At 39.4% G+C, this 24,383-nt stretch overlaps 3 protein-coding genes across 4 annotated transcripts; 1 reads left to right on the top strand and 2 right to left on the bottom strand.

Moving 5' to 3' along the window:
- Positions 1 to 1,495: 1,495 nt before the first annotated feature.
- On the top strand, positions 1,496 to 20,310 carry LOC111597273 (uncharacterized oxidoreductase SSP0419). 2 transcript variants are annotated; one of them, XM_023311887.2, is made up of 4 exons: positions 1,496 to 1,624; positions 2,003 to 2,112; positions 18,968 to 19,740; positions 19,810 to 20,310. In XM_023311887.2, exons 3-4 carry the CDS (start codon positions 18,978 to 18,980, stop codon positions 20,019 to 20,021), a joined length of 975 nt encoding a protein of 324 aa, XP_023167655.1. In that variant the 5' UTR covers positions 1,496 to 1,624; positions 2,003 to 2,112; positions 18,968 to 18,977; the 3' UTR covers positions 20,022 to 20,310. The 2 variants fall into 2 exon arrangements, with proteins under 2 accessions (XP_023167655.1, XP_023167656.1); XM_023311888.2 differs by having other exon boundaries at positions 1,496 to 1,610.
- Positions 20,311 to 20,532: 222 nt separating this feature from the next.
- LOC111597358 (molybdenum cofactor synthesis protein cinnamon) lies at positions 20,533 to 23,803 on the bottom strand. Its single transcript, XM_023312012.2, has 9 exons — positions 23,696 to 23,803; positions 23,448 to 23,554; positions 22,596 to 23,386; positions 22,360 to 22,538; positions 22,032 to 22,301; positions 21,811 to 21,969; positions 21,583 to 21,745; positions 20,795 to 20,896; positions 20,533 to 20,730 (listed from the first exon to the last, which is right to left on the bottom strand). Exons 2-9 carry the CDS (start codon positions 23,476 to 23,478, stop codon positions 20,587 to 20,589), a joined length of 1,839 nt encoding a protein of 612 aa, XP_023167780.2. The 5' UTR covers positions 23,479 to 23,554; positions 23,696 to 23,803; the 3' UTR covers positions 20,533 to 20,586.
- A 204-nt stretch (positions 23,804 to 24,007) lies between these two features.
- LOC111597359 (cytochrome c oxidase assembly factor 6 homolog) lies at positions 24,008 to 24,355 on the bottom strand. The gene has a single exon (XM_023312013.2). It carries the CDS (start codon positions 24,333 to 24,335, stop codon positions 24,057 to 24,059), a length of 279 nt encoding a protein of 92 aa, XP_023167781.1. The 5' UTR covers positions 24,336 to 24,355; the 3' UTR covers positions 24,008 to 24,056.
- Between the last annotated feature and the right edge of the window lie 28 nt (positions 24,356 to 24,383).

The raw sequence follows: 24,383 nt of genomic DNA on the forward strand, positions 1-24,383 counted from the left end.
GATTTTTAGTATTGAATTTTTAATATCAAAGAGGAGACAGCCAAGAATTATATATACGAATTTGAGATTGTTATTAAGAAAACTCTGCACAGCTGCTTTATCTTGAGCACAGGGTATGTTGAAGTCGGGCAGCCTGCTCCATGGTGGTTTCTTCTTCATCGGGCTTGGGGCTCATTGAAGTGCAGCCAAGCTGTGGTCACAAATATGCGGATGACAAGCGGCCAAGTGTTTTCGCTGCACCTATCTTTCTCTCTCTCTCTCTCTCTCTCGCTCTCCTTCTGTGTATCTCTGTCTTGGCATGGGCTCGTTCCGGCCTAGCTGCGTTAGTGGCAACACTTAAGTTGCTCCGTCATCAACGGGTGCATTCCAAGTGCCAGGTTCTGTATTCTGTGGCCCACATTGGCTAACAAATGGCCTCTTGCGGCCGATGCAATCCGCTTAAATGGGCGTGACACTGGCCATATTGCAATTGGAGCAAAACGTTTCAGATATGGCACAAGCACAGCACACAAGCTTCCAGCTAGCCAGATCAACGACAATTCCAGTTGGAAATTCCAAGACGAACTATTTCGACACCTCTCTAAGGAGAGTTCTCATCAAGGACAACTTGCTTTCTTTTTAACTTTAGCTTTCTGGAGCTTTCTATAATTTCGTTTCGTTTACGAAACCTTCAACATCCATTAATGGATTTACGGAAGCTCGGTGAAGAGCAGAAACCATCTGTTAAACATTCTTCATGAACTGTTAATGAAGACTTGGCGAGATAAGACGAGCCATGATAAAGAAATTTACTCAGATCAAACAAAAAAAAAAAACAAGCAAAACAAAATAAAAATTCGAGTTCGGTCACAAGACAACGCGAAATCCAATTGGCAAATAATTTGGCTACGAACGAAACTGGAACATTGGCAGGAAAGGCAGGCAGGCAGGCAATACGTACTGCTAAACTAAACTGTAAAACCAGTTGTAGCTGTTGTTGCTATTGTTGCTGCTGCAAACAAAAATATACAAGACAAAATGGCTTCAAATAAGCATGCTCGACTAAAGGATACCTCTTAAACTGTGTACCATAACTAATTTATAAAATTTGTGTCCATCCAAATAGATTCTAATTTGTAAATAATTAATTTACTACGTTCGAATTTCAACTTAACATCTGCCTCATGTAGATCAAATGAATATTGTATACCTTAGGGCGTAGCTTTGCCTCTTACATATATACGCACAGGATTCAATTCAGCCCAGTTCACAATTCTATCCAGGGTATAGAGGCGCTAGCTGCGAGGATCACATATCGCATTGATTTGACATTTTGTCGCCTTTAACGAAATGGCGAACGGGCAGCAAAAAAAAACAACAACAAAGTAAATTGAGCAGCCGCCAGTAAACACGAAGCAGCGGCTGTAGCTCGGCAGCGCTCGGATGTGCTTACGAAGTAGCAACTGAGCTCTGGCTTGGGCAGCGGCTTAAACAGCCAGACAGTCTTCGGTACGAGCTGAACGCGCCAAGTCGATATCTTAAAGCGTTTGACAGAGCTGCCTGAGCCCGAGCAACGATATTCGAATTCGAGTTCGAATTCGAGAAACGAGTCTGTGTCGCTGTGCGAAACTGTGCGTGAAATTTGGTAAAGAGCAGCCGCCGCCACAAACCGAAACTGAAATTGAAATTGAAACAGAAACCGATGCAAGTCGTTGCCAGAGCCGAAACCGAAGGCGGGCGCATTCCACAAAACGAATATACTCAAAGACCGTTTTAATGTGGTTTTTGTTGTTATTTATTTAATTTTGTTTGTTTTTTTTTTCTCTAATGCAAAGCAAGAAATTCGCTTTGATTTCCTTTTTTTTCATTTGCTGACCATCAATTTAAATTTATTGAAGATTTGCATATTTATTTTTTGTGTCTGTGTGTGTGTTGTTTTTATTTTTTTTTATTGTTGTTCATAGTTTCGTCTTGCTCAGCCATAAAATTCGTTATTCGCTTATTTCTTTTGCCTATATTATAGAGTTGTTTCTTATACATATATATTAATTGCTGCTAAACGGAGCGAGACCAAAAACAAATATCAAGGAATCGAATTTGATCTTCATTTGCGGCACGCGAACCTAATCAAGGGTAAGATATATGCATACATATAGAGTCCATACATATAAGTTGACCCCCACACCCTTCTCCTGCTGCTCTTCTTGCTCCCCTTAGAGTTCGATTCAATGTCAAAGTGCTGCTGACTTTCAAACCCGATTCGATAGACGCATTGCGCACTCAAGCAAAACTTATCGATAAGTCGATAATTAATCGTAGCGACAACAGTTCATTAGCGCATAACTGCATTTCAAAATGTGTGCCGAATCAGCTTTATTTATTAATTTTTGTGTTTTGTTCAGTCAAGATGAGATAACCAAATGAGATAATGTCTGCAAGATTCACATCGAAGCCCAAGAGGGGAATCGTCTACATTTTCTAAGCCAAGCTGTAGGCATTCATATGCAAAAGAATCGCATCAGCTATTTAATGTCAACTTCAGAGGGGCTCAGGGCGGGGGAGAGGAGGGCGGGATGGGGGAAGTTGAATGTGGAATGCCAGAAAAGCGGCCTCAGAAAAAAAGCCGTGCGTCTCGCTCGTGCCGAATCGCTTAAAATCATCAATCTTAACTTTAACAGCAACAACAACAACAGAAATACCTGTTGTATGCGCATGCAAATGAATTTGTGTTAAAAAAAAAAGAAAAAAACATAAATAAAAACAAGAAACAAAAACCAAAACAAAAACAAAAGCAAAACACATTCTTCTTGTCAATTCTTGTTTTAAAAAGCTTGGTCAACAACACGCAGACTAATATTATAGCATTTACAATACACAAATTAAAAGACAAGAGAGAAACAGCTCCACTTGGTAGTGCCCAGCTAGAAGATACCCTGACAGTGCGCTCAAAGCAAAACTTTCTATTCTTACGCTTCTCGCCGTTTGCTGGAATGGGTGGCGGTGCGTAAGGCTCTATATGTGTGTCTGCTTTTGGAAGTATCCATGAAGCAACTTTTGGCGATTACAACTCTTCAAATTTACAGGAATTGCCTTGAAATCTTATTGTTGTTGGTTGTATGGAAATTATCATCGCTAATGCCAAGCAAACTTGATAATAGAAGAAATGCAAACTTAAAGTTTTAATACGATCTTATGATCTGAACAAATCTAATTTGTTTTGAAGTTTAGTTCTATTTTGAATCGAAATAATATAATATAGTATAGTATATAGTATATATAGTTTTTAAATTTTTGGATATGTGCATATTTTATTTGTATATCAGATTTTCCATTCGAATTCAATTCAATTTCGAATTCATTTTCAATTGAATTTTGTTTTAAATTTCAATTCAATTTTTAATTTTTTTTCTATTCAATTTCAGTTCAATTTCGGTTTCAATTTCGAATTTTGAATTTATTTTCTATTCAATTTCAGTTCAATTTCGGTTTCAATTTCGAATTCAATTTCTATTCAATTTCGAATTTATTTTCTATTCAATTTCTGTTCAATTTCGGTTTCAATTTCGAACTCAATTTCTATTCGATTTCGAATTCATTTTCAATTGAATTTTGATTTAAATTTCAATTCAATTTTTAATTTTTTTTTCTATTCAATTTCAGTTTAATTTCGGTTTCAATTTTGAATTCAATTTCAATTCAATTTCGAATTTGGAATTTATTTTCTATTCAATTTCAGTTCAATTTCGGTTTTAATTTCGGTTTCAATTTCGGTTTCAATTTCGGTTTCAATTTCGGTTTCAATTTCGGTTTCAATTTCGAATTCAATTTTGAATTCAATTTCAATTCAATTTCGAATTTTCAATTTATTTTCTATTCAATTTCAGTTCAATTTCGGTTTTAATTTCGGTTTCAATTTCGGTTTCAATTTCGAATTCAATTTTGAATTCAATTTCAATTCAATTTCGAATTCATTTGCAATACACTTCAATAAAATTTAAACTTGTTAGTGAATTTCAATTTAAGCTTCGATCAATGACAAAAGTTATTAAATTTCAACTTAAAACGTAGCTTAGCTAATTTTGTAATCGAACCCGCAATGAAAGACCCCATCAGAATGCTTACAGGGTATAGCAGGCATGTGTCCAAATGAGTTTTTAAAAGGTCAGCGCGAGAGCGAGAAGGAGAGAGATAGAAACACTTGACCAACATTCGATGGATGCTCTATTGAACGTACTTAGCCTAGCACTCGATGGTAATTGAATGCGAAACTGAATTGAAATTGAAATTGAAATTGAAATGGAAACATGTTGATGTGCAGCAAGTTGCAAGTTGAACTTTGATCTTAGGCGAATCGAGCATCGAGTTGTTGCACACATCTTTTTTCTGTTTTGTTTTTCTCTCTTGCGTTTTTTGACACTTACAAGACAAGCCGCAAGTTAAGATCTCTAAAGAAATTCCACGCACGAACGAGACGACGACAAAAAAAATAAAAGAGAAGAAAAAAAACAATAAACAAACAGTTGAGGTCATTGCTCAAACATGCGAGATAGCTTAACAAATAGACAATCTTGACTATGGCAGCTGAAAGACAAGCAGACACACACACACACACACACACACACACACACACAAAATACCTAAAATATCCATCTGCATACACATACATATGTGGATATATATATGTAAGTCTATGGGCTTGCCTCAGCTGTATCTCAATCTGTTTCTCTGTCTGTGCATAGCGCAAATCTACACGCGTGTCTCTGGCTTCATTCTGGCGTATCGACAGGTTTTTGGCCATAAAAATACCAGCAACAAAACTGTAATTGGGCAGCTGTAAAGGCGTGGGGCGAGCGGGTTCAGGCCACTTAGTCGAGACCACCCGGAGGTGGGCCCAAAATGAGAGACAAGGCCAGCCCAATAAGAGTTGTTCGTCCAATGGAGTAACGAGTCTTGAATTAAAAGCCAAATTGTTAGTGTTGTAAAGTACTTATTAGCTTGCTAACTAGTGTTGGCTAACGCTAAAGGCCAATTTCTATAAGAAGCGAGTTGAAATATGTTTGCGAGTCAATCAACTTACATTGTTGAGAGCTTGCTTATTAGTGTTGTAAAACAACTTGACAACTTAATCACCAGTGTTGATTAACACCGAAATCAATTAAGAAACTTATTAGAAATCAAGCTAAGTTTTTGTAATAGTTCAAAATTTGCCAAAATGCTTGAAGCTCAACTTTTAGTGTTGTAAAACAGCTTAAGCACGTGTTGGTTAACGTAAGGCAACCGAATTTGCGTAGCAGTGTTGGTCAATTCGAAGCAATTGAACTGACAGTGCTGTTCAACGCCAATGCTAGAAAGAAAACTTGTATTTAATAAGCTGTATTGGAAAACAGTGTTGGTTTAGGACAACATATAGTTAAACTGCTTAAGCCAAAGGGCGCACAATTTTATGTCAATTCGAGCGAACTTGAGCTACAGCTGTTTATACAGCTAAAACAGTGTTGGCTAACACACTAAAAAACCCGTATCAAGTCAAAACTGGGCAACTCAGAACACTTTCTGCGCTGACCTACTGTCGTCGTAGATCCGTCAGTGTTGAGCAACACACATAACAAATCCTTAAGACGCTAGCGCTGCTGCTGCTGCAGCTGCTGCTGCTGTTGTTGTTGTTGTTGTAGCTGGTAAGTCAGCACTAAGTGCTCCTAAGTATTCGACAATTGAAAGAGGTGAAAGCGAAGCTTTAATTATAACTTGTGTCTGCTTGGCTGGCTAACTTGTTGAAGCTGCTCGCTGTTCATGCTGCTGCTGCAAATCTGGCTATTAGCCAGTTTATTGCAAATCATCCCATACCCATACCCATGCCCATTCCATTCCCATTCCCATTCCCATTCCCATGCACTTGCTCCGTTGCCAGCCCTCAGCTGCACTTGCGCTCCAAATGCCAAGCGGCCAAGTCCGACGCTTTTGTGTCTCTCTGTCGAGAGTTCAAACGAGTACAAAACAAATATAAGAAAAAATATTTGAAAAAAGTGAAATTTCAAATTGACGACGACTCTGTGTCCATAATTGGCGGAAAGCGACAACAACAACACAGACGACGACTATTCCAAATAGGACGCTCGAGTGGCTGCCCCCAGCTGCAGTCGCCCGGAATCGGATTCGGATTCGGAATTGGATTTGGCATCGAATTCGCCAAGTTATTTATAAATACTACAGTCGCAATCCATAAAAGAAACTCAAAAACAAATAAAAAGCAAAATTGATTTTTGTCCATTCGCACTGAAATGGAAATCGAAAACCGAAAGCAAAAAATTAAAAATTAAAAAAAAATAAAAATAATAATAATTAAAAACACATGCGAGTGATTAAAGCTGGCATTGCAGAAGCTTAAATACCCTTCAATGGTTTCTAAACAAAATGCTATATATAATATAGATTAAAAATCAAGTTGTCTCTCAGATATCGTTTCAATTTGTTAGCTTTGATTTCTCAACATTCTCCAAGCAATGCAGAAATAAAATTTATACTTGAAAAACTATCTGAAGTTTAGATAATAGATTTGGTAGATTCTAAGAAGAAACTCTATAAATAAATTACTATGCTCCTTGCTATATGTCCATATATATCTACAGAGTACAACTATCTGCCTATATATGCTAGCATCTATAAATCTATAGCCGTTTCTATATCTAGCCAGCCATCTCGCTAACCATATACATAAACATATATGTTTTGCATCCGTCTATTAACTTGATCTATCTATATGGATTTTTTTGTCTTTTCATCTTTCTATATTTCTACCCCTCAATCCATTCTGTTGCTATATATCTATGTACTTTGATAAGTATATATCTATCTATTTGATTATCTATATGTATCCAACTAGCTCTACCTCTCCTCTCTCCCTGCCTCTCTCTTTCTCTTCTTCCTATACGCCTCCTATTGCATCATATCTTTCTCTCTATCTTTTCTATCTCTTGCTCTTTCTCTCCCTCTCTAGCCTTCTCGCCTTTTACTCTTTCTCTTGCGCTCTACAGCTTCCTCTGTCTCTCACCCTATAGATATATATCTAACTCTTCCCCTTTAGTCTACTTACGTATGCCAAAGACCTCTAACAGTCGTGACACACTTGCACGCTGTGTACCTAAACGCAAGGGTATAAAAAACGATCAAAACTCGATTAAAATTCCTGACAGGCTTCGGCTTTGGCAGCTACTAAAAAAACGAAGAAGAAGAAGAAGAAACTTAAAATAAAATGCAATTTAAAAACAAAAACAAAAATGTTGATTGTTAAAACTAATTTGCAATGCTTTTTGAAAGTGTTTTTTATTCGTATAACTACATATATATCTACTTATTTATATCTATATCTATATATATATATATATATATATATATATATATATGTATATATATCAATTTTAATGTGTTTTTGGCACGCATGCGCCACTGTGGAAGGCAGTTGGAGTGAAAGAGGGAGACGTCTGACGTCTGTTTTGGCCAACTTCAATGGCAGTTCCTTAAACTATGTTAGCTCAGCTGCACTCAGAGTGCTGGGCATACAGCGGATGGTATAGACATGTCTGGGCCTAGAGTCGGTAGCAGCCTAGAGCTGAAGTATCTCAGTCTATGAGAGCATTCGGTTACTAGTCGTCGTCGTCGCTAGATGCTAAATGTTGTCCAACTGAACTATTCGTAAATTGTTCTATATTGTCTATAGCCTTTAAGTACTCTCTCGCTATCAACGCTTTGAAATATGCTCTATTGAGAGGCTTTGTCATTTCGATAAAATGCTATCGAGTCGTAATGCTAATCCATTTGAATTTTTATGCTCACTAGGCAAACGTGACATTTTTTAGAACTTCTCTTCTATGTGCACACATGCACTTATATATATATATATAAATATATATATATTTATGTATACATCCAGCAAACAAATCGGGCCTTATCGAGCCACTTCTCGTAGCAAAGCCCTACAAAGCACTCGAGCTGCGCACCTGTCTGAATGCAATTTGGCAGCTCGTTGTGAGCTGATTGTTTAAAGCAATTGACGTCTTACAAATAGAAATAGAAACAGTAGACAAGCGGTTGTTATCGACTGTTAGATACCCTGCACTTGCCATATATATATATATATATATATATATATATCATATTATCTGTCATACAAGATATATGATAGATGTATACTTGCAGTTCGATGTGATCTTAATTTCGAAAATTTGCCAGTTCGAAAATCTGATATTTCGAGTTCGAAAGTGTCTCTTTTACGAAAATCAAACATAATTTAAGTGTTATCTATGCCAGTTGGAAAACCTCTATTTCTTTCAGAATTTTCCATTAATTTCGAGTTCGAAAACTGATGTTTTTTCGAAAAGTTTTCTGAGTTTTTTGCCAAAACAATTTGAGCAAAGCTCATCTACCCAGTTAGCACTTTGTCCACAGACTCAGAGTACACAAAAACAATAGCTCGTAGAAGTAGAAGAAGTAAACAAAAACAAGAAGAAGAAGAAGAAGAAGGAGAAGAAAAACCAAATGCAACTTGAAAGTGGCACAAAGCAATTTTAACGCTGAATCGAGCGTTAAGTTTTCAACTGCAATTGCAGAGAGTAGAAAAAAAATAAAGCCGAGAATAATAAAACTGAAAATGGAAAATGAAAAACAATCGAAATAGCAATTATAATTGGTACACAATTCAATTTGAAGACCAATTTCGAAATGAAGTGCAGAATTTTACAATTGAGCAATCGAAATATGTTGCAAGTGAATTGGGCTGAGAATGTTACAAATATGGGAAGAGGCCGCAGGGGAACTCAACTCGACCGACATAAGTTTGATACCAATCGAAATCGATTTTCTCGAAAATGGCCAAAGTTATCGATAGCTTAAGTTACTAGAGTTATTATGAAACAAATCGTAGCATTTAGTAATACAAAACTATATACATATATATCGGAAAGATATACATATATAGACATATATATAATACACATATACATATGCAATATATATATTTGCTCATATAGCTTCATTCATATTTCCACTTATCAATCCCTAATGATAGAACAGTAATAAGCGACACCTAGCGGCAGAAACCGCATTCTTAACTCGAAGGCTATAAAAGCAACTTATGTGTGTGTGTATCTGTGTGTGTGTGTGGTCCACGGAGAGTTGTTCGATAGTTTGCATAATGAGAAGAGCTTCATTAACATGAGAAAGCGCCGAGAGGCGTACGAAATGCGGTAATCTATCCGGTAATAGGCGATAAAGCGACCCATGAAAACCGAAGAAAACGACAAATTTACAACAGTTAAGTTAAACGACAGATAAAATGTGCAAAGACAACAAAATAATAATAATATAATAATAATAAAAAGGTTCATCAAAAATCAGTCAGCAGCCAAGTTGGCCAATAAAACGCGGCCCTAAATCAAATATCCACTTGAATGGCTTATAAAAACTACGAAAAAGAAAGAGAGACAAATAAACAACAACTTCGAAAAGCGTGTGAAAACTTCAGATCTATGGGGGCTAGACGAGAGCCAGACGAAGGGGCGTATTACCTCATCCTCATCAAATTCCATATGCGATTATTATAATGCGATGCGATGCGATGCACTGTGACGTATGCGCGACATGCGATTTATGCCAACAATTGCATGGCTATAACTATATAACTATATAACTATATATATATATATATGTAGTCCATCATAATTGTTAAGCCTAAGTTGATTAAATTATCAAATATAAATACCAAATCGCATTAACTGAGAAACTGGAAACTAAACAGAGCAACGATGGAAGCAGCAGATTCATATTAGACTTGATATATATATGTTACTTGATATATATATGTAGCTATAAAACTCTTCTAGTATATATATATATCATAATTGACTCAACATAACAATTACAAAAATTCCTCTTTCTATATAGCAGATATAGTTGAACTGATTATGTATAGTAATACAGACACTTAGAGCTCTATGCATCTGCATATATATATAAAGTTTTATCTATGCATTATCCACATTAAGCCGATCTGTCTGCTTGCCTCTATGAAGTTCAAGCTGATCCAATAAGAATTCAGCACAACTTGCTTTGCATATACTGACAATGAAGATCTATAAAGATGCAGCTGCAAAGGTTATAGAAGATCGCTCCTGTATGCCTCTCAGCTTGGCATCTATACGAATGTTCCTTGAAGAGCTGAGAATGTCTAACCGTTAGGTTGAGCTTGACATTCCTAGCAGTTGCTCCACATAGATCTATGTGACGATTTGATTAAGCCAATGTCAGACGGCGACTCGCGACTCGTTGCTTCACAGTTTCTAGACACTCAGCTGACAGCTGTCAGCTCGAGTCTTGAATCTTTTCACATTTGTCATACGCCCCGTTGTGCTGTCATCGTCAACGCCCGCGCTTAGCTCAGCTCGCGAATGATCTAATCTTCAGACACGCTGACAAGACACAAATACTCTACAGCGACAGAATGTAAGCGAGTATATATAGGCTCTATATCTAGTTGAAGAATTCTAATCTAAATTTTGGTTTTGTTGATCGATTGGAAAAACTTCAAAGCAATTCAAACTATTGAAGAACTTTCCAAGATCTGTGACAACTTCAGATCGAATTATGCTTGCTTTAGAGTGTGCCAGTCACTGCATTAAGTTCTCAGTCTGAGAGTGACTAAAAGAAAAGTCTTTTCATATGCTTTCAGCTGTCTAAAGCGAGCCGTTCGCTCGACATGAACTTGAAAATTTGTAATTTACTCGGTTAATGCTGAAAATTGCCTTTGATGTTTATGTACTATATACATATATATAGCAGAAACCTATGAATTGTGGGTGGGTGGCATTATTACAATAAACATTTCGTTTTATTTCGTATGAATGCGAAGACAGCGCAGACAACTTTGTTGTTGTTGCCGTGAGTAAACGAATCGAAGAGTTCAGCGAACTTGGTGAAAATTGCTGAGTGTTTATTGCCCATGTTCATGATCATGATTATGATCATAACGATGATCATGACAATGATAATATTGGTCATCAGTTTGCTATGGGCAGCAAGCAGCGTCGTCATCATCAGCTGCAGCTGCAGCAGCATCATTCCCATTAGCAATGTCATTAGCATCATTATCATGATCATGGTCATTATTAGCAGCCTGAAATGAGCATTGCTGTTGCATTAGTATTAGTATTAATATTAGTATTAGTAGTGATATTAGTATTAGTATTAATATTAGTATTAGTATTATTATTATTATTATTATTATTATTATTATTATTATTATTATTATTATTAGTATTAGTATTAGCATTGGTATTAGTATTGATATTAGTATTACTATTAGCATTAGCATTAGCATTAGCATTAGCATTAGCATTAGCATTAGCATTAGCATTAGCATTAGCATTAGCATTAGCATTAGCATTAGCATTAGCATTAGCATTAGCATTAGCATTAGCATTAGCATTAGCATAGCATTAGCATTAGCATTAGCATTAGCATTAGCATTAGCATTAGCATTAGCATTAGCATTAGCATTAGCATTAGCATTAGCATTAGCATTAGCATTAGCATTAGCATTAGCATTAGCATTAGCATTAGCATTAGCATTAGCATTAGCATCAGTATAATTATGAAATGATTTATGTATATGTATATTATATATATGTTTTTTTTATTGGGGGATCGTAGGAACCGAAACCCCTGAGACGACGCGACCATTTGAAGCCTAGATAGAAGCAGAAATAGATGAAAGAGAAACAAATGCTTAAACTGGAAGCTATATTGAAATGCATAACATGAAGCCACCTACGCAATGAGCGAGGCAGGAACAGTGCGAGAAAGAGAGACAGAGAGAGAGGGAGAAACAAGTGGGACAGAGAGAGACAAAGAGAGAGAGAGAGAGAGTGGATTGCCAAAATATTACACGAACTTAGCATATTTTCACTTTGGCTTCGAGTTTCTGTATCTGGAAACATCTGTTGGAGGCGATAGTCAATATTTGGGTCACATCAATTGATTTGAAGGCGTTCCAGGGGCGTTGGGTGCTGTGGCAGGCGCCTGGCCACGCAGGAGGGGAGGCAAGACAGCTTGCGCCGAATTAGCACTCTCGCACAGTCGCTGCTGGCAATGCGTGTCCAAAATGTGTTAAACAGAAAGAAATCGCCAAACGAGCCCGAAACTCAAAAACAAAACACAAAATAAACAAAAAAAAAAACAGATACGCTGAGTTATGCGACTACGAAAGATACTTGTACTACTTATACACACCTCCAAATACATATATACGTATATCTGTGTACAGATACGTAAGTGTATATAATTGTATATATATATCTTTATATATATTTACATATATGTTTTGTAAAAAGCTGATTTTTGACGCCAACTGGTCGGGAGCTTCACTTGAATGCGGCTCATTGGCACCTGTTTGGCATACCCTGTAGCACGATCAATCGAATGGGTATGAGCGATCGTGTGTATTTATCAATATGACTTGATCTACTGTTTGACTGTTTGATGTTTCATTCAACTGTTTAAGCCCTCTCGAGTAATTAGCAAATAATATTCATTTTTGATTGATTGAGCGAGCGCCTGGTTCTAGGCATCTCTCTCCCTCTCTCTCTGCCTCTCGATGTCTCTCTCTATCTTTCAATCACCTGCAGCTTTCAATCCCACTCTCTCCTCCTCTCTGTCTCTCTCACTCTCTACAGGGTATCTGTTAGCCGTGCACCCATAGCTCAATGCCTTAGTTTTTACTTCTGTTTTCTGGTTTCGCTGCTCAAGACTTGAGGTGCAAATTAATTGGGCTACTCGAGTTTCATATATTTCACTCATATTTTTTGGTTTGTTTGTTTGCATCGATTCTTTAATTAAAGCAATTAGCCAACTTCGTGAAAAGAGAAGTAGAAACAGAGGAAAAATTGCAATTGCAATTGCAATTCGCTCTGGTTCGTCGAGTGTTGCTTTTTCACTTTCCACAAGTTTTGCTTTTGTTTTTATTTCTGCAATGTTTTCCTTCAATTTTCTTTGTTGTTTTTTTTTATTAACTTTTTTCTTTTTGCTCATTTAACGAACAATTTTCGCTATTTGGCCCATTATTCAGTGGAATTTCAATGCATGTCTAAAAAAAGTTATTAAAGCGGCAAAAAAACAAAATGTGGAAATTCGTTTTCAATTTGGGTTTCGTTGAATTGATTAGATTTACGCGCTGTGAACTGACAGCGCTTATATAAGACACAAAGCCAGGCACCTATTAACTTTGAGTTGGGAAGGAGTCACATTCCAGCTGAGCAGAGCCAACAACTGCATTCCTTGCGATTGTATATACCCAGCTGAACAAATTACAGGGTATAGGCTATGCATAGTTGTTAGCGTCTAATGAGACTTTAAGTCATCATCAGCGGCGCAGCATCGATCTGTCTGATCTAAAAATAAAACGCCTCTGCGAAAGCTGCAATACGCTGCGTATGCGCAATATTGTGATTAATAAGACAACGCTCACAGGCATGGGATTTGAATGTTGGGCATATGAATGTGTGGATATGGATTGTGGATGGTTATGGATGCGAGACAAGGCTGACATATTTGGCTTGAATGTTAAAACAACAACAGCAGCAGCAGCAGCAGCAGCAGCAACAATAGCAACAATTGTGCTGCTGCTGAAATAGCCACAACAAATCAGCAAATGTCGCAATTAACATATTTTATAGGTATGCACAGACACACACCTGTCTCACTGTGTGTGTGTGTGTGTGTGTGTGTAACACACCCTGCACAACATGGCTGCCATGAAGCCATAAAAATAAAAAACAACAAAGCAAAACAAAATAAAACAAAACACGGCTTTGGCAGACTTTGTGACTAATGCACGATTAGGACACGACGCAAAAGCAACAAAACCAATTCAAGATACAAAACTTACAAGTATGCCAAAAGCGAGAGAGGGAGAGAGAGAGAGAGAGAATGAGAGAGATTTGCTCATAACATAAAGTCATTTATCAAAAAAGCTGTAGATCAATGATTGAATATAAATCAAATGAATAGCGAAAGAGAGAGGGGAAAGAGAGAAAGAGCGAGAAAGAGAAGAAGAGAATAAGAGAGAGAGGCAAAGAGTGTTTGATTGAGATCAACTATGAAGTTATATGAGTGCAGCTCAAAGATCTAGAGGACAGCTGAAGGAAATATCTGCAGATACATTTGTATCTATTGCTCAACTAACTGCAAGCAACTGTATCTAGATATTTAACAATCTATGCTTAGGGCTGTAGATAATTGAGATAATACTATGTTTGATTATAATTCGAATATCTATTAATTACAATAGCTAGAATGTAGCTATGAGTGTATGATATATTTACCAAGCTGATGTATCTTTTGCCTGTATATATATTTGTTCTACTTATGCGAGATCATCATTGACAGCTCTACGTCTATGTGTATGCCTCATGTGGTACATTAACCGAAGCCCCCTTGACTCAACTCACTCACAGTTGTATCTCATTTTTATGAGCCGTCGTCAGATGAAATTAGCTTCAAAGTGATTAAAAGCTAAACTTGAACTGCCAAAGCACAGAGTCAAGTCCCAACGCGCTTTTGACTCACACTCACTAAATTTTGGTTTCTATATCTCTAGCTCTAGCTATATATTCTAGGCAAGGCTTTACTAATGGACAGAGAAGCTCGAGGTGTAACATTGCAATTCTGCATCTGTAGCTGTAGCTGTAGCTGTAGCTGTATCTTTAGCTTTATCTGCATTTGCATCCGTATTTTTAGCTTTAGCTTTATCTGTATCTGTATCCGTATTTTAAGCTTTATCTGCATCTGTATCCGTATCTTTAGCTTTATCTGCATCTGTATCTGTATTTTTAGCTTTAGCTTTATCTGTATCTGTATCCGTATTTTAAGCTTTATCTGCATCTGTATCTGTAACTATATCATTTCGTTGCCTTTCGTTCCCTTTCTCCCTTTCTCCCTCTCCCCCTCTCTCTCTATGTCTCTCTCTCTGCCTCTGTCTCTGTGTCTGTTTTTCTAGAGCCCATTATCCACAGGGAGTCGAACACAATGACCCCAACTGTTCGACCAACAATAAGCTTTGATTTTTGTTCAGATTTACATAAAAATTAAATGAAGAAGAAGAAGATGAAGAAGTGGAAAAGAGCGCTTAGCAATTGTTCAAACAGCTCAGATTATGTGAATATATGTCTTTGATTATACACGAAATACGCGTATCATAAAATATGAAAAGGCTTCTTCTCTTTCTTCGCCAGACAATGAACAGCCACTGAATAAGCAAGTGTTAAGTTCTGCGGGCATTCAGAATGAGTTGAACAATAAATATAAACGAAATAACTGCATGTTAAAGTAGCTTGTAAAAGTGTAGCTAGCTGTTAAATATAACAATTGAGCAATAAAAATGCTAAATGACTTGGACAATTAACAGGCACTTAAGAGGCAAAACTGCATGTTAAAGTGGCTTGTAAAGCTTTAACAGCCGGTCAAGCCAACGCGATGTGCCTGTTGGACTCGATTAGCTTTTAAATGATTCGGTCAAGCATATAAAGTCATTTAATGCGCATAATTGTAGAATGTGAAAGATAACAGTTGCTTAATTGCTGCATAGCTGAATGGCTGAATGGCTGAATGGCTGAATGGCTGAATAGCACGCTTACTTAAGCGAACAAGCGCTTGTCAAGTGTTAGCTAAACATGACTAGATGCCAAGAATGATAGCAATTGGCTTAATTGAACTTAATGAATTTAACATGAGCTTAGCTGCCAGTGTTGCCGTACAGCTAAATTTAACTGGAAGCTAAACTATGCCCAGTTATCATTATGCAATGTGAATGAAGGCTTTACCGCCGCTGAATGTCACGTTTAATTTGAGCTATCTCAAAGCTGGGCTCGCATATCTCAGCATACGAATTGCTGGCCATAATTGACAAGCCTCATGCATGGCGAGATCTGTGCGAGCCAACTATATCTATATACTTATATATATTTTTAATTATAACAGCTTGGCAGACAGACAGGCGGACAGAGAGACTGAGTGACTGACTGATTGACTGACCGTAGTTGAGTTTAGTCAGCAAGTTCAATGGACAAACAATTTCACATAATTGAATAATTTCAATGCATTCACAATTAACAAGCAACCATTGTGAATTAGCCACTGCAGCGGCAGCTTAATTAGCAACATGCGGAGCTGACAGCTTGAATCAACTAGAACCAATTCCAGTTGACATAACTGACAAGCAACATGGCCAGCCATCGGGCCAACAGCCAACGTACAAGCAACCTGCCTGATGCAATCTGGCTTATGCAACGACCACTTGGCCAAAAGCTGCCATTGCAATTGGCCACAACTCAGAACTGGGTCGGCACCTGATGGCAGTTGCATTGAGCATTGAGTTGACCAGTTGAGCGGCAGCTAGCTTCAATTGATATACAAGCGAAACGACAAGGCGGAAGCCTTGGCTAAACCAGTTTCATATTCCCAAACGTTCCAAACTATATAAATAATATATATATTTATTATTAAAAATTAGACATAAATGAAGCAGAAAACTTCTGTTTTTTTTTTAAATGAAGTGAGTGTTCCAAATTCCATATCCCAGACATATATTTGTACATAAATAATTTGTAACAACAAATTTGTTTTTGGAGAGCGAAGTCAGTGTTTCACATTCCAATCCGTTTCATATATTATATATATTTATTAAGAAAATATAAAGAAAGCTTAACGCTTCCCTCTCTAAAGAGCGTATTGAATATTCCATATTCCAAAACGTTCCATACACTAAATATATTAAAAATATATATATATATAAATAGCCTCAAATTTCTGTTTTTAGAGAGCAAATTGAGTGTTCCAAATTCCAAACCATTCCACATATTATATGTGTAATATCTAAAACCAAAACATAAAGAAAGCTTCACGTTTGTTTTTAGGGAGTAAAATGAATGTTCCAAATTCCAAGTCATTCCACATTTAAAAAGCCAAGAGATGGCTGCAAAAGCTCACTGAATTCCACCTAAACACGTGGAAAATGAATGACATATATCTAAAGGATATATGTGTATGCATATAGATATTTCTAAAGTAAAGATGGAATATGGAATATGGAATAAGGAATGGATATATATAGCTTTCCATCTATATGAATGCCTTAAGACTCGTCGTTCGTTTTCATGCGGAAGAGAGTGCGTCGTTGTTGTCTTCTTTGCCTTGTCTTTATTTTTGGCTGCATTATGAGGTGGGGGAGGGGCGAGTGGTAGTGGTGGTGCTGGTGGTGGGGGCGTGTCTGGGCAGGCCTTATATGTATGTGCATATTATTGTATTTTAATTGCGTAACGGCAAACGTAGGCGGATGTTTGCTCAGTGCCACTGTGCGGCCAGTGCCAGTGCCAGTTTCACGCACAGTGTGGCAAAAACAAATATGGCAAAACCCATTTCCGCATGTCAACGAAATCAGAGTCAAAAGCTGCGATGCGTTGCATTTGAGATTCAGTTAAAATGCAGCGCAAGAAGAGGAAGAAGAAAGTGGCAAGTGGCAAGTGGCAAGTGGCAGCTGAATGCCGCAAAGCTAGATCGAGAGTGTGAGCGGGAGGTAGACAGAGAGAGAGCGCTGAAGATCTGCTTAGTGTAGAATTGTCTAGGGCTTGCTTTGAAGCCCTGGAGCGAAGGTTTCGAAAGGGCGACTACAACTTTTACTTTGAACTGGATAAATGAGCTATGCAGCGGACAACGTTTTTGAGACGCGTGAAGTGAAATGCAAAGAAAGACAGAGGGAGAGAGGGAGGGAGAGAGAGAGAGAGAGAGAGAGGGAGGGAGGGAGGGAGAGAAGCACGTAGACAACATTTATTGCTAAATGCACGAAACTTTTTGGGCTTTGGGGCTGGACACGCATCGCTAACTACGTGCGCAGACCAACTGGGTGCTGGCGTCCATATGGCGTCTATAGCCACACACGCACACACACACACACGCCTGCCTAGCCCCTATATGGTCTGTAACTTTTAGTTTTCAAGTGAAGACGTTTGCTGAGCCGCAGTTCGAGCGAAGGAAGGGCATGGGGATGGGGCAGAGTGAAGTAAGCGTAGCTGCAGTTGTGGGTGGCAGGGGGTAGGCAGCCAAGTCTATGACCATGTCGACGAGGCAGCGTCGTAAATTGTAAGAAATTGGAAGAAAAACGCGCAATAATTAAGCGAATCAAATGTGAAGCAAAAGCCAAGAGCTGCATAAAAGTGCGATAAAAGCAGATTAGGATATATGTGAATATATATAGACAGAGTGAAAACAAAGCCGGACTAAGCGCTACTCTGCGAAGGCTAAGACTAGGCCAACAACATCGATACTTATCGGTTTTTCTGCTTTAAGCTAGGAGGAAGAAGCACATATATTTGCTGTCTACAGCTGCCAGCATACCCCATGTGCAATGCGTACAGGGTATAAATATAAAATAGAAATTGTAAAAAGTAGAAGAAAAAGTCGTTTATTTCAGATGTAACTCGATGCGTTTGGAGTCGTTGCTGGTTGGCGTTGCACATAGCTCAACGTATAATTAAAGTGAAACTGCGCCAACTATATATCTATATATATATAGATATATATATATATAGATAAATATCTGCTGATATACATCTTGTAAAGTCAGTCAGTTAGCAACTGAGCTGCCGCCGCTTGGCTGCAATTTGAGTTTATTTTTAGATGTATCCGTGGCTTATGATATCATGTCATATAATATTATCATATGATACGATATGACATGATATGATGGGCTGTTATATATGCTCGACTTGAGCACAATTGAGGGCAACGCACTTGGCTCGACTGCAGCCATAACCCAGAAGAGTTAGAGTTATACAATAAGGGGATCTAGAGATCAGCTGACTATCCCCAACTGCCCCAGTAGAGACATGGAGAGCGAGCGAGACAGAGCCACTTAGTCTAATGCATGCCGTTTCTTTTGCACTTGCAGCAATGTCATAATGGAGCCAATGACCATGTTGGTATTGGCCTTCCAGCTGCTGGCGCTCTTCTCGATAGCCGGCGCGCTGTTGATCTATTTGATATGCAAGGTGCGCGAGGAGAGCCAGGTGGGCAATGGCGAGCTGCCAGCCAGCCGCGTGGTGCTGGTGACGAGCGCCGATACGGCGCTGGGCCTGCAGCTGTGCACGTATCTGGCGAACAAGGGCTGTCGCGTCTTTGCCGGCATGAAGGAGGCGCGCGATTCGCTGCCCGCCAAATTGCTCTGCGGCTGGATGAAGATACGCGAGTATAGCGAGGAGCCCATCAGCGGCACGATCATACCCATGCGCCTGGACGTCACCAGGGAGGATGTGCTGAGAGAGGCCACCATTGCTATGGGCGCCCATCTGAATGCGAACGAGCGCGGCATTGCGGCCGTCATCAATACCAGCGGCAGCGTGTATCGCGGACGCGTCGAGTCCCAGGACGTGCAGCAATGGGAGCAGATGCTCAAGACGAACATACTGGGCACGCTGCGCGTGGCCAAGGCCTTTGTTGGCCTGCTGCGGCCGACACGCGGCCGACTACTCTATCTGGGTGGCAGCAGTGCCGGCGCCAGCATGGGCGGCGACGGCCTTGTCGCCTTCAATGCATCACGCGTCGCCGTCGAAAAGTGTGCCGAGGAGCTGCGCAAGGAGCTGCAGCCCTATGGCGTCAGCATCGTTGCCCTGGACACCTGTGGTATGACCGCCGAGTCGCTCTACAAGGCGCCCGTGGCGCAGAGTAAGTATAATCCCATGCGCTTATCTTTAACTAGTAATCTAATGCTCCATTTGGTTTCTCATCTGCCAGCCATGTCCCAGTGCCCGGGCGCACCCACGCAGTATACGGCCGATGTGCTCAGCTCCAGCGCGTTGCAGATGATCGAGCGGGCGCTTTGGGACTTTGTGCCGCAGCAGCGTTACGCGCTGCTCTCCCATAACAAGTATCAATTCACGTTGCCATGCCGCTCCTCGCTGCGTCTACATCGAGCCAGCAGTGAGGCCGCCACGCAGTCCGTTTAGATAGAGGAGCAGACAGAGGGAGGATATATAAAAGAGAGAGAGAGAGAGAGAGAGAGAGAGTAGTTGATGGAGCTAAATGTCAACCTGGGCATGGATCGCAGCTTATATACTTATACAATACTTTTTCTGTACATACGTATAAAACACACACACAGACACACTCACACACACACACACAGCTATACACAAACACACACAAAATCGTTTAACATTGTATTCAGTTATCTATAATCTATATACGCCCAACTGTTTTAACATTTTTTTAATGTTTATATATTTAATATTTTTTGTGCCCTTTTTTATATAAATATATACATATATATATACATATATATATATATATATATATATATATATAAATTGACAATATGTGCACATTTTGTGAATTTATAGTTTCATGATTTATATATATATATATATATATACATATGTATGTATATATATATGCAACAAGAAAAACATATCAAAATATATATACATACATTTATATATATATATATACATATGTGTGTAAAATTTGTAATTATATATTTGAGTTTTCTTTGTCGATGGCCGTCGACTGCTTCTATTCGTATCTGGAAATGAAATCGTAGCGCAGCACCGAGGCACTGTAGATCTCTCCAGCACATGCCTGCGTTTTGGCAGCTGTGCGTCCGGGCAAATGGATGAGCACATCGGCGCCGACAATGCTCTGCAATCGGCTGCTGATCTGAAATGGTTTTGTCAATTAGTTTGGATAGATTTAGTGGTGCTTTATAGTGATCCACTGTTACCTGATTGCCATTGACGCTGGCATGCAGCTGGCCATTGATGCTGGTCACCGAGGCGCGCACATATTCAGGACGACTATCCAGTTCGATGGCTTCATTGAGTAGCTGTAAAAGAGTTGATGAAAGTGATGTCAAGCAGTTGCCATGGAATTTGTTTATAGATGAAAAATAAAGGAAAAAAGTGAATTGATCAATTACAATAAAGCTAAGCTGATAACAGACAATAAATAAATTTAATTAGAGAAGAATCTGTACATTAAATAGCAGCTGATCGATACTGATCGATTTTGAAGTCTGCAAAGAGGGCTGACATAGGTAAAGTATTTCGAGTATGATTTGCTTTCATATCTTGTGTATGCCAGTTTATCTACAACGTTTATCTGTGGCAACATCATAGCATTCGCACTTAATCTACATTTTGGCTTACTTTGTCGCAAACATGTATATTTGTTTATGCTTTTAAAACGATAACATAAAAAAAAACTAAACTGAATGCTGAAATATTTAAAGTGTCTTTTCAAGTGGCTCTTATCGCATTTTGGCAGAGGGTCTAAAGAGATTACGCTGGCGCGTCGTATCAATGCAATACTCACAGCTATATCAAAGGCATAAACGGAATAATATATATATATATACGAATTGATTGATCGATTCCAATCATCTGTCATAGTTGAGGGGCATTAACTAATCAACTTCGCAATGAAGACAAGTAAATACATATGTGAACAAAGTGAAGAGCAGATAGTTTGAGGAATTTCACAATGTGTTGAAGAGACTGGTTTTCCACTTACTGATACATTGATTATGGGCAGGGAGCATTTGACACGTTCCCAGCCATCAGCCCAGCGGATGGCGGGTAAAGCGAACAGATGGAATGTAACAAAGGCGGACACTGGATTGCCGGGCAGGCCAAAAAAGTATTTATTCGACCTGCTGGCAAAGGTCATCGGCTTACTGCAAATTCAAGTTTCAGTTAGTTTATCAGCCAAGTCTTCAGGATGAATGTGTATTGGACCTACCCGGGCTTCATGTTGACGCGTCCGAAATGCAATTTAAATTGTAGATCCTCCAGCACCGGCTTGATGTAGTCCTTGTCGCCCATTGAAACGCCGCCACTGCAGATGACAAAGTCTACAGTGTCAAACAAATTAGACAGGCAGCTTTTAATGGTGGCCAAGCTGTGTAAAGTGGTTTAATTAGTGTGTTGATCTATATGGTCTATATAGCTATGAGCACCCACTCGTCGCCCAGCACAAACTGGTGCCTGCAATCAAAGCCAAAGTAGAGCAACAGCTCCTTCAGCATTGTTGTATTCGAATCATAGATTTTGCCAGCCACTGGCGGCTCCTGGGGTGGCAGCAGCTCGCTGCCGGTTGAGACAATGGCCACTTTGGGCTTGTATTGCTGCTGCTCAACACCAACGGAGGCCAGCAAGGATTTGTAGACAACCGGCGAGTAGTCCGCAGCTGGAAACACCTTGTCGCCCTTGAGCAAATCGTAGCCAACAGGACTACAAGAAATAGAATAGAATTATTTTAGCCAACAAATAGCATCAATGCATATCTTACCGTATATCCAGACCGGATTTTGGTTCGACCAGTATATCAACAAGACTCTCTTCGCCATATTTGTCGCGCTGCAACAGTCTAGTGTCTTCCACCTGAACGACACAGTCCGCATGCGTCGGTATCGGCGCGCCCGTATTGATCTTGAAGCATTCGTCCTCCTGCAAGGGATGTACATTGACCTGCAGTAAAATTTAAGTAGTTAATAACATGAAGTGATTAATATTAATTGACTTGACCTTGTCGCCGGCTGCAATGCAATCCACGACACGTTTCGTGCCCGAAAACCCAGACGACTTCATTGCATAGCCGTCTTTAATAGAGGCCCGAAAGGGGGGTATATTGACCGGTGAGAGCAACAGGTCCATCTGCTGTTTGCGCACATTGTTGCGCTGTACCACATCTAGTATAGTATCAAGTGCCTGATGGACCGGCAGCATGGGAAACGGTGAATTGCGATCGATATCGTCGCCAGCGCCCGTCTTGTGCGGACAGACGTGATCGCGTTTCAATAGCTGCGGTAATGCGGGTGTGTTTTGAAAGGTGCCCTGAACCTCAGCATGCGTCCGCTGCACTAGTGCCACATTGTTGCCAATTAGATGGAGAGCGTGTGGTAGCAGTTCGCGGACTGCCTCGAAACATTCGGCCACGGCCTTCTCGCTGCCTGGAAAGTTCAGTACGAGCGTATTACCGGCAATGCCACAAACGCCGCGCGATAAGGCTGCAAATTTGGTCTTTTTCAGCGAAGTCAAGGCAATAGCCAAGGTCAATTGATTGCAGTCCTTGTCGAGCAGTGGTTTCGTTGCCTCTGGCGTCACATCACGCGGCGCAAAGCCCGTGCCACCAGTTGTAATTATGATGCTCACATCGTCGCGATCGATCCATTTGCGCAGTTCCCGCTGTATTAGATCACGCTCGTCGGGCAACACGGCCGATACCACCTGCGAATTGTCAAAGGATTCGGCAATAAGTGCCTTCAAACGTGGCCCACTGCGATCCTTTACCGGCTCATGGTAACAGGTGTCACTAACTGTAATCGCATAGTAATCGAATTGGAAATGGTGCTAACCGGCTATTTGAATATGGCTTACTTGTCAAAATTCCGAACGTTATCGACTCCATGGCTACATTTATATAATGTGAATAGGTATGCAGCGCTTGTTGCTTTCAATTAAATTGTTTAATATACCGTTTAGCACTGGATCAAATACATAAAAAAAGACGAGTATGTATACAGTTAGTTTGCCGTTTGAAATGCAAATTGCATTTGTTAAGCGAAATACTTATTTAGATCTATATAATTAACAAATATATCTTTTATTAGAGATCTTAGTCTTACAAAATTTATTGCTTGCAACTAAATTGTTTAGTAAAGCGTTTTGAAGTCCGTCAAAAGAACTTTTCGATTGCTATGACCGCTTCGAGGCGTTTGTACATTTTTAGTACTTTTTTTGTATAGTAAAAAGTGAGTGTGTACACACGGCACACGAATTGATCGCCGGTTGAGAATCGCGGCTTGAATTCATTTAACATATTTATTATACACATGTACATATGCACGTGTATATATAATGTACAGCTGACATAATGCTAATGCTTATGTTTTATTTACACTACAATATAACAATACAATAAAAAAAAGAATATTTAGTGTAACAATCAACTGAACGTCACATATCTTCACTGGGCAATGGCCATTTTTATTTGGTCGGAATTTCCTTGGTGCGTTCTTCCAATAGCGGATCGTAGCCCGCAGCCATTTTCTCCTTAAACTGTTCATATGTGCGCTTACGGTCAAAGTGTTTCACCCACTGGCCGGGACAGCCTTGCTCGAATGCTTTACGCATTTTCTGGCAGGCACTTGGCACTTTTTCGCCGCTTGTTGAGCTGTGCTTGGGAGCATTCTCGTCCAGACACTTCCAGTATTCGTCACGCATAGCCCAGCACTTGGCACGCTGCGCTTTGTCGGGGAAACTCATCTTTGGCAGTGGCTAAAATATTTTTGTAGTTGACTTTGACTCCAGTGC

The sequence above is a fragment of the Drosophila hydei genome, unplaced genomic scaffold, assembly GCF_003285905.1.
Source record: "Drosophila hydei strain 15085-1641.00,03,60 unplaced genomic scaffold, DhydRS2 tig00000413-arrow-arrow-pilon, whole genome shotgun sequence".
NCBI classification, from domain to species: Eukaryota; Metazoa; Arthropoda; class Insecta; order Diptera; family Drosophilidae; genus Drosophila; species Drosophila hydei.

Excerpts from the sequence above, each read along its gene's own strand:
- LOC111597273 (XM_023311887.2), top strand. The coding sequence starts at position 18,978 with ATGGAGCCAATGACCATGTTGGTATTGGCCTTCCAGCTGCTGGCGCTC. Across the intron at positions 19,741-19,809 it reads CAAGGCGCCCGTGGCGCAGA|CCATGTCCCAGTGCCCGGGC; the intron begins GTAAGTATAATC and ends CTCATCTGCCAG.
- LOC111597358 (XM_023312012.2), bottom strand. The coding sequence starts at position 23,478 with ATGGAGTCGATAACGTTCGGAATTTTGACAA. Across the intron at positions 21,970-22,031 it reads CAGTTTGTGCTGGGCGACGA|CTTGGCCACCATTAAAAGCT; the intron begins GTGGGTGCTCAT and ends CACTTTACACAG. Across the intron at positions 20,897-21,582 it reads TGCCCATAATCAATGTATCA|CTACTCAATGAAGCCATCGA; the intron begins GTAAGTGGAAAA and ends ACTCTTTTACAG.
- LOC111597359 (XM_023312013.2), bottom strand. The coding sequence starts at position 24,335 with ATGAGTTTCCCCGACAAAGCGCAGCGTGCCAAGTGCTGGGCTATGCGT.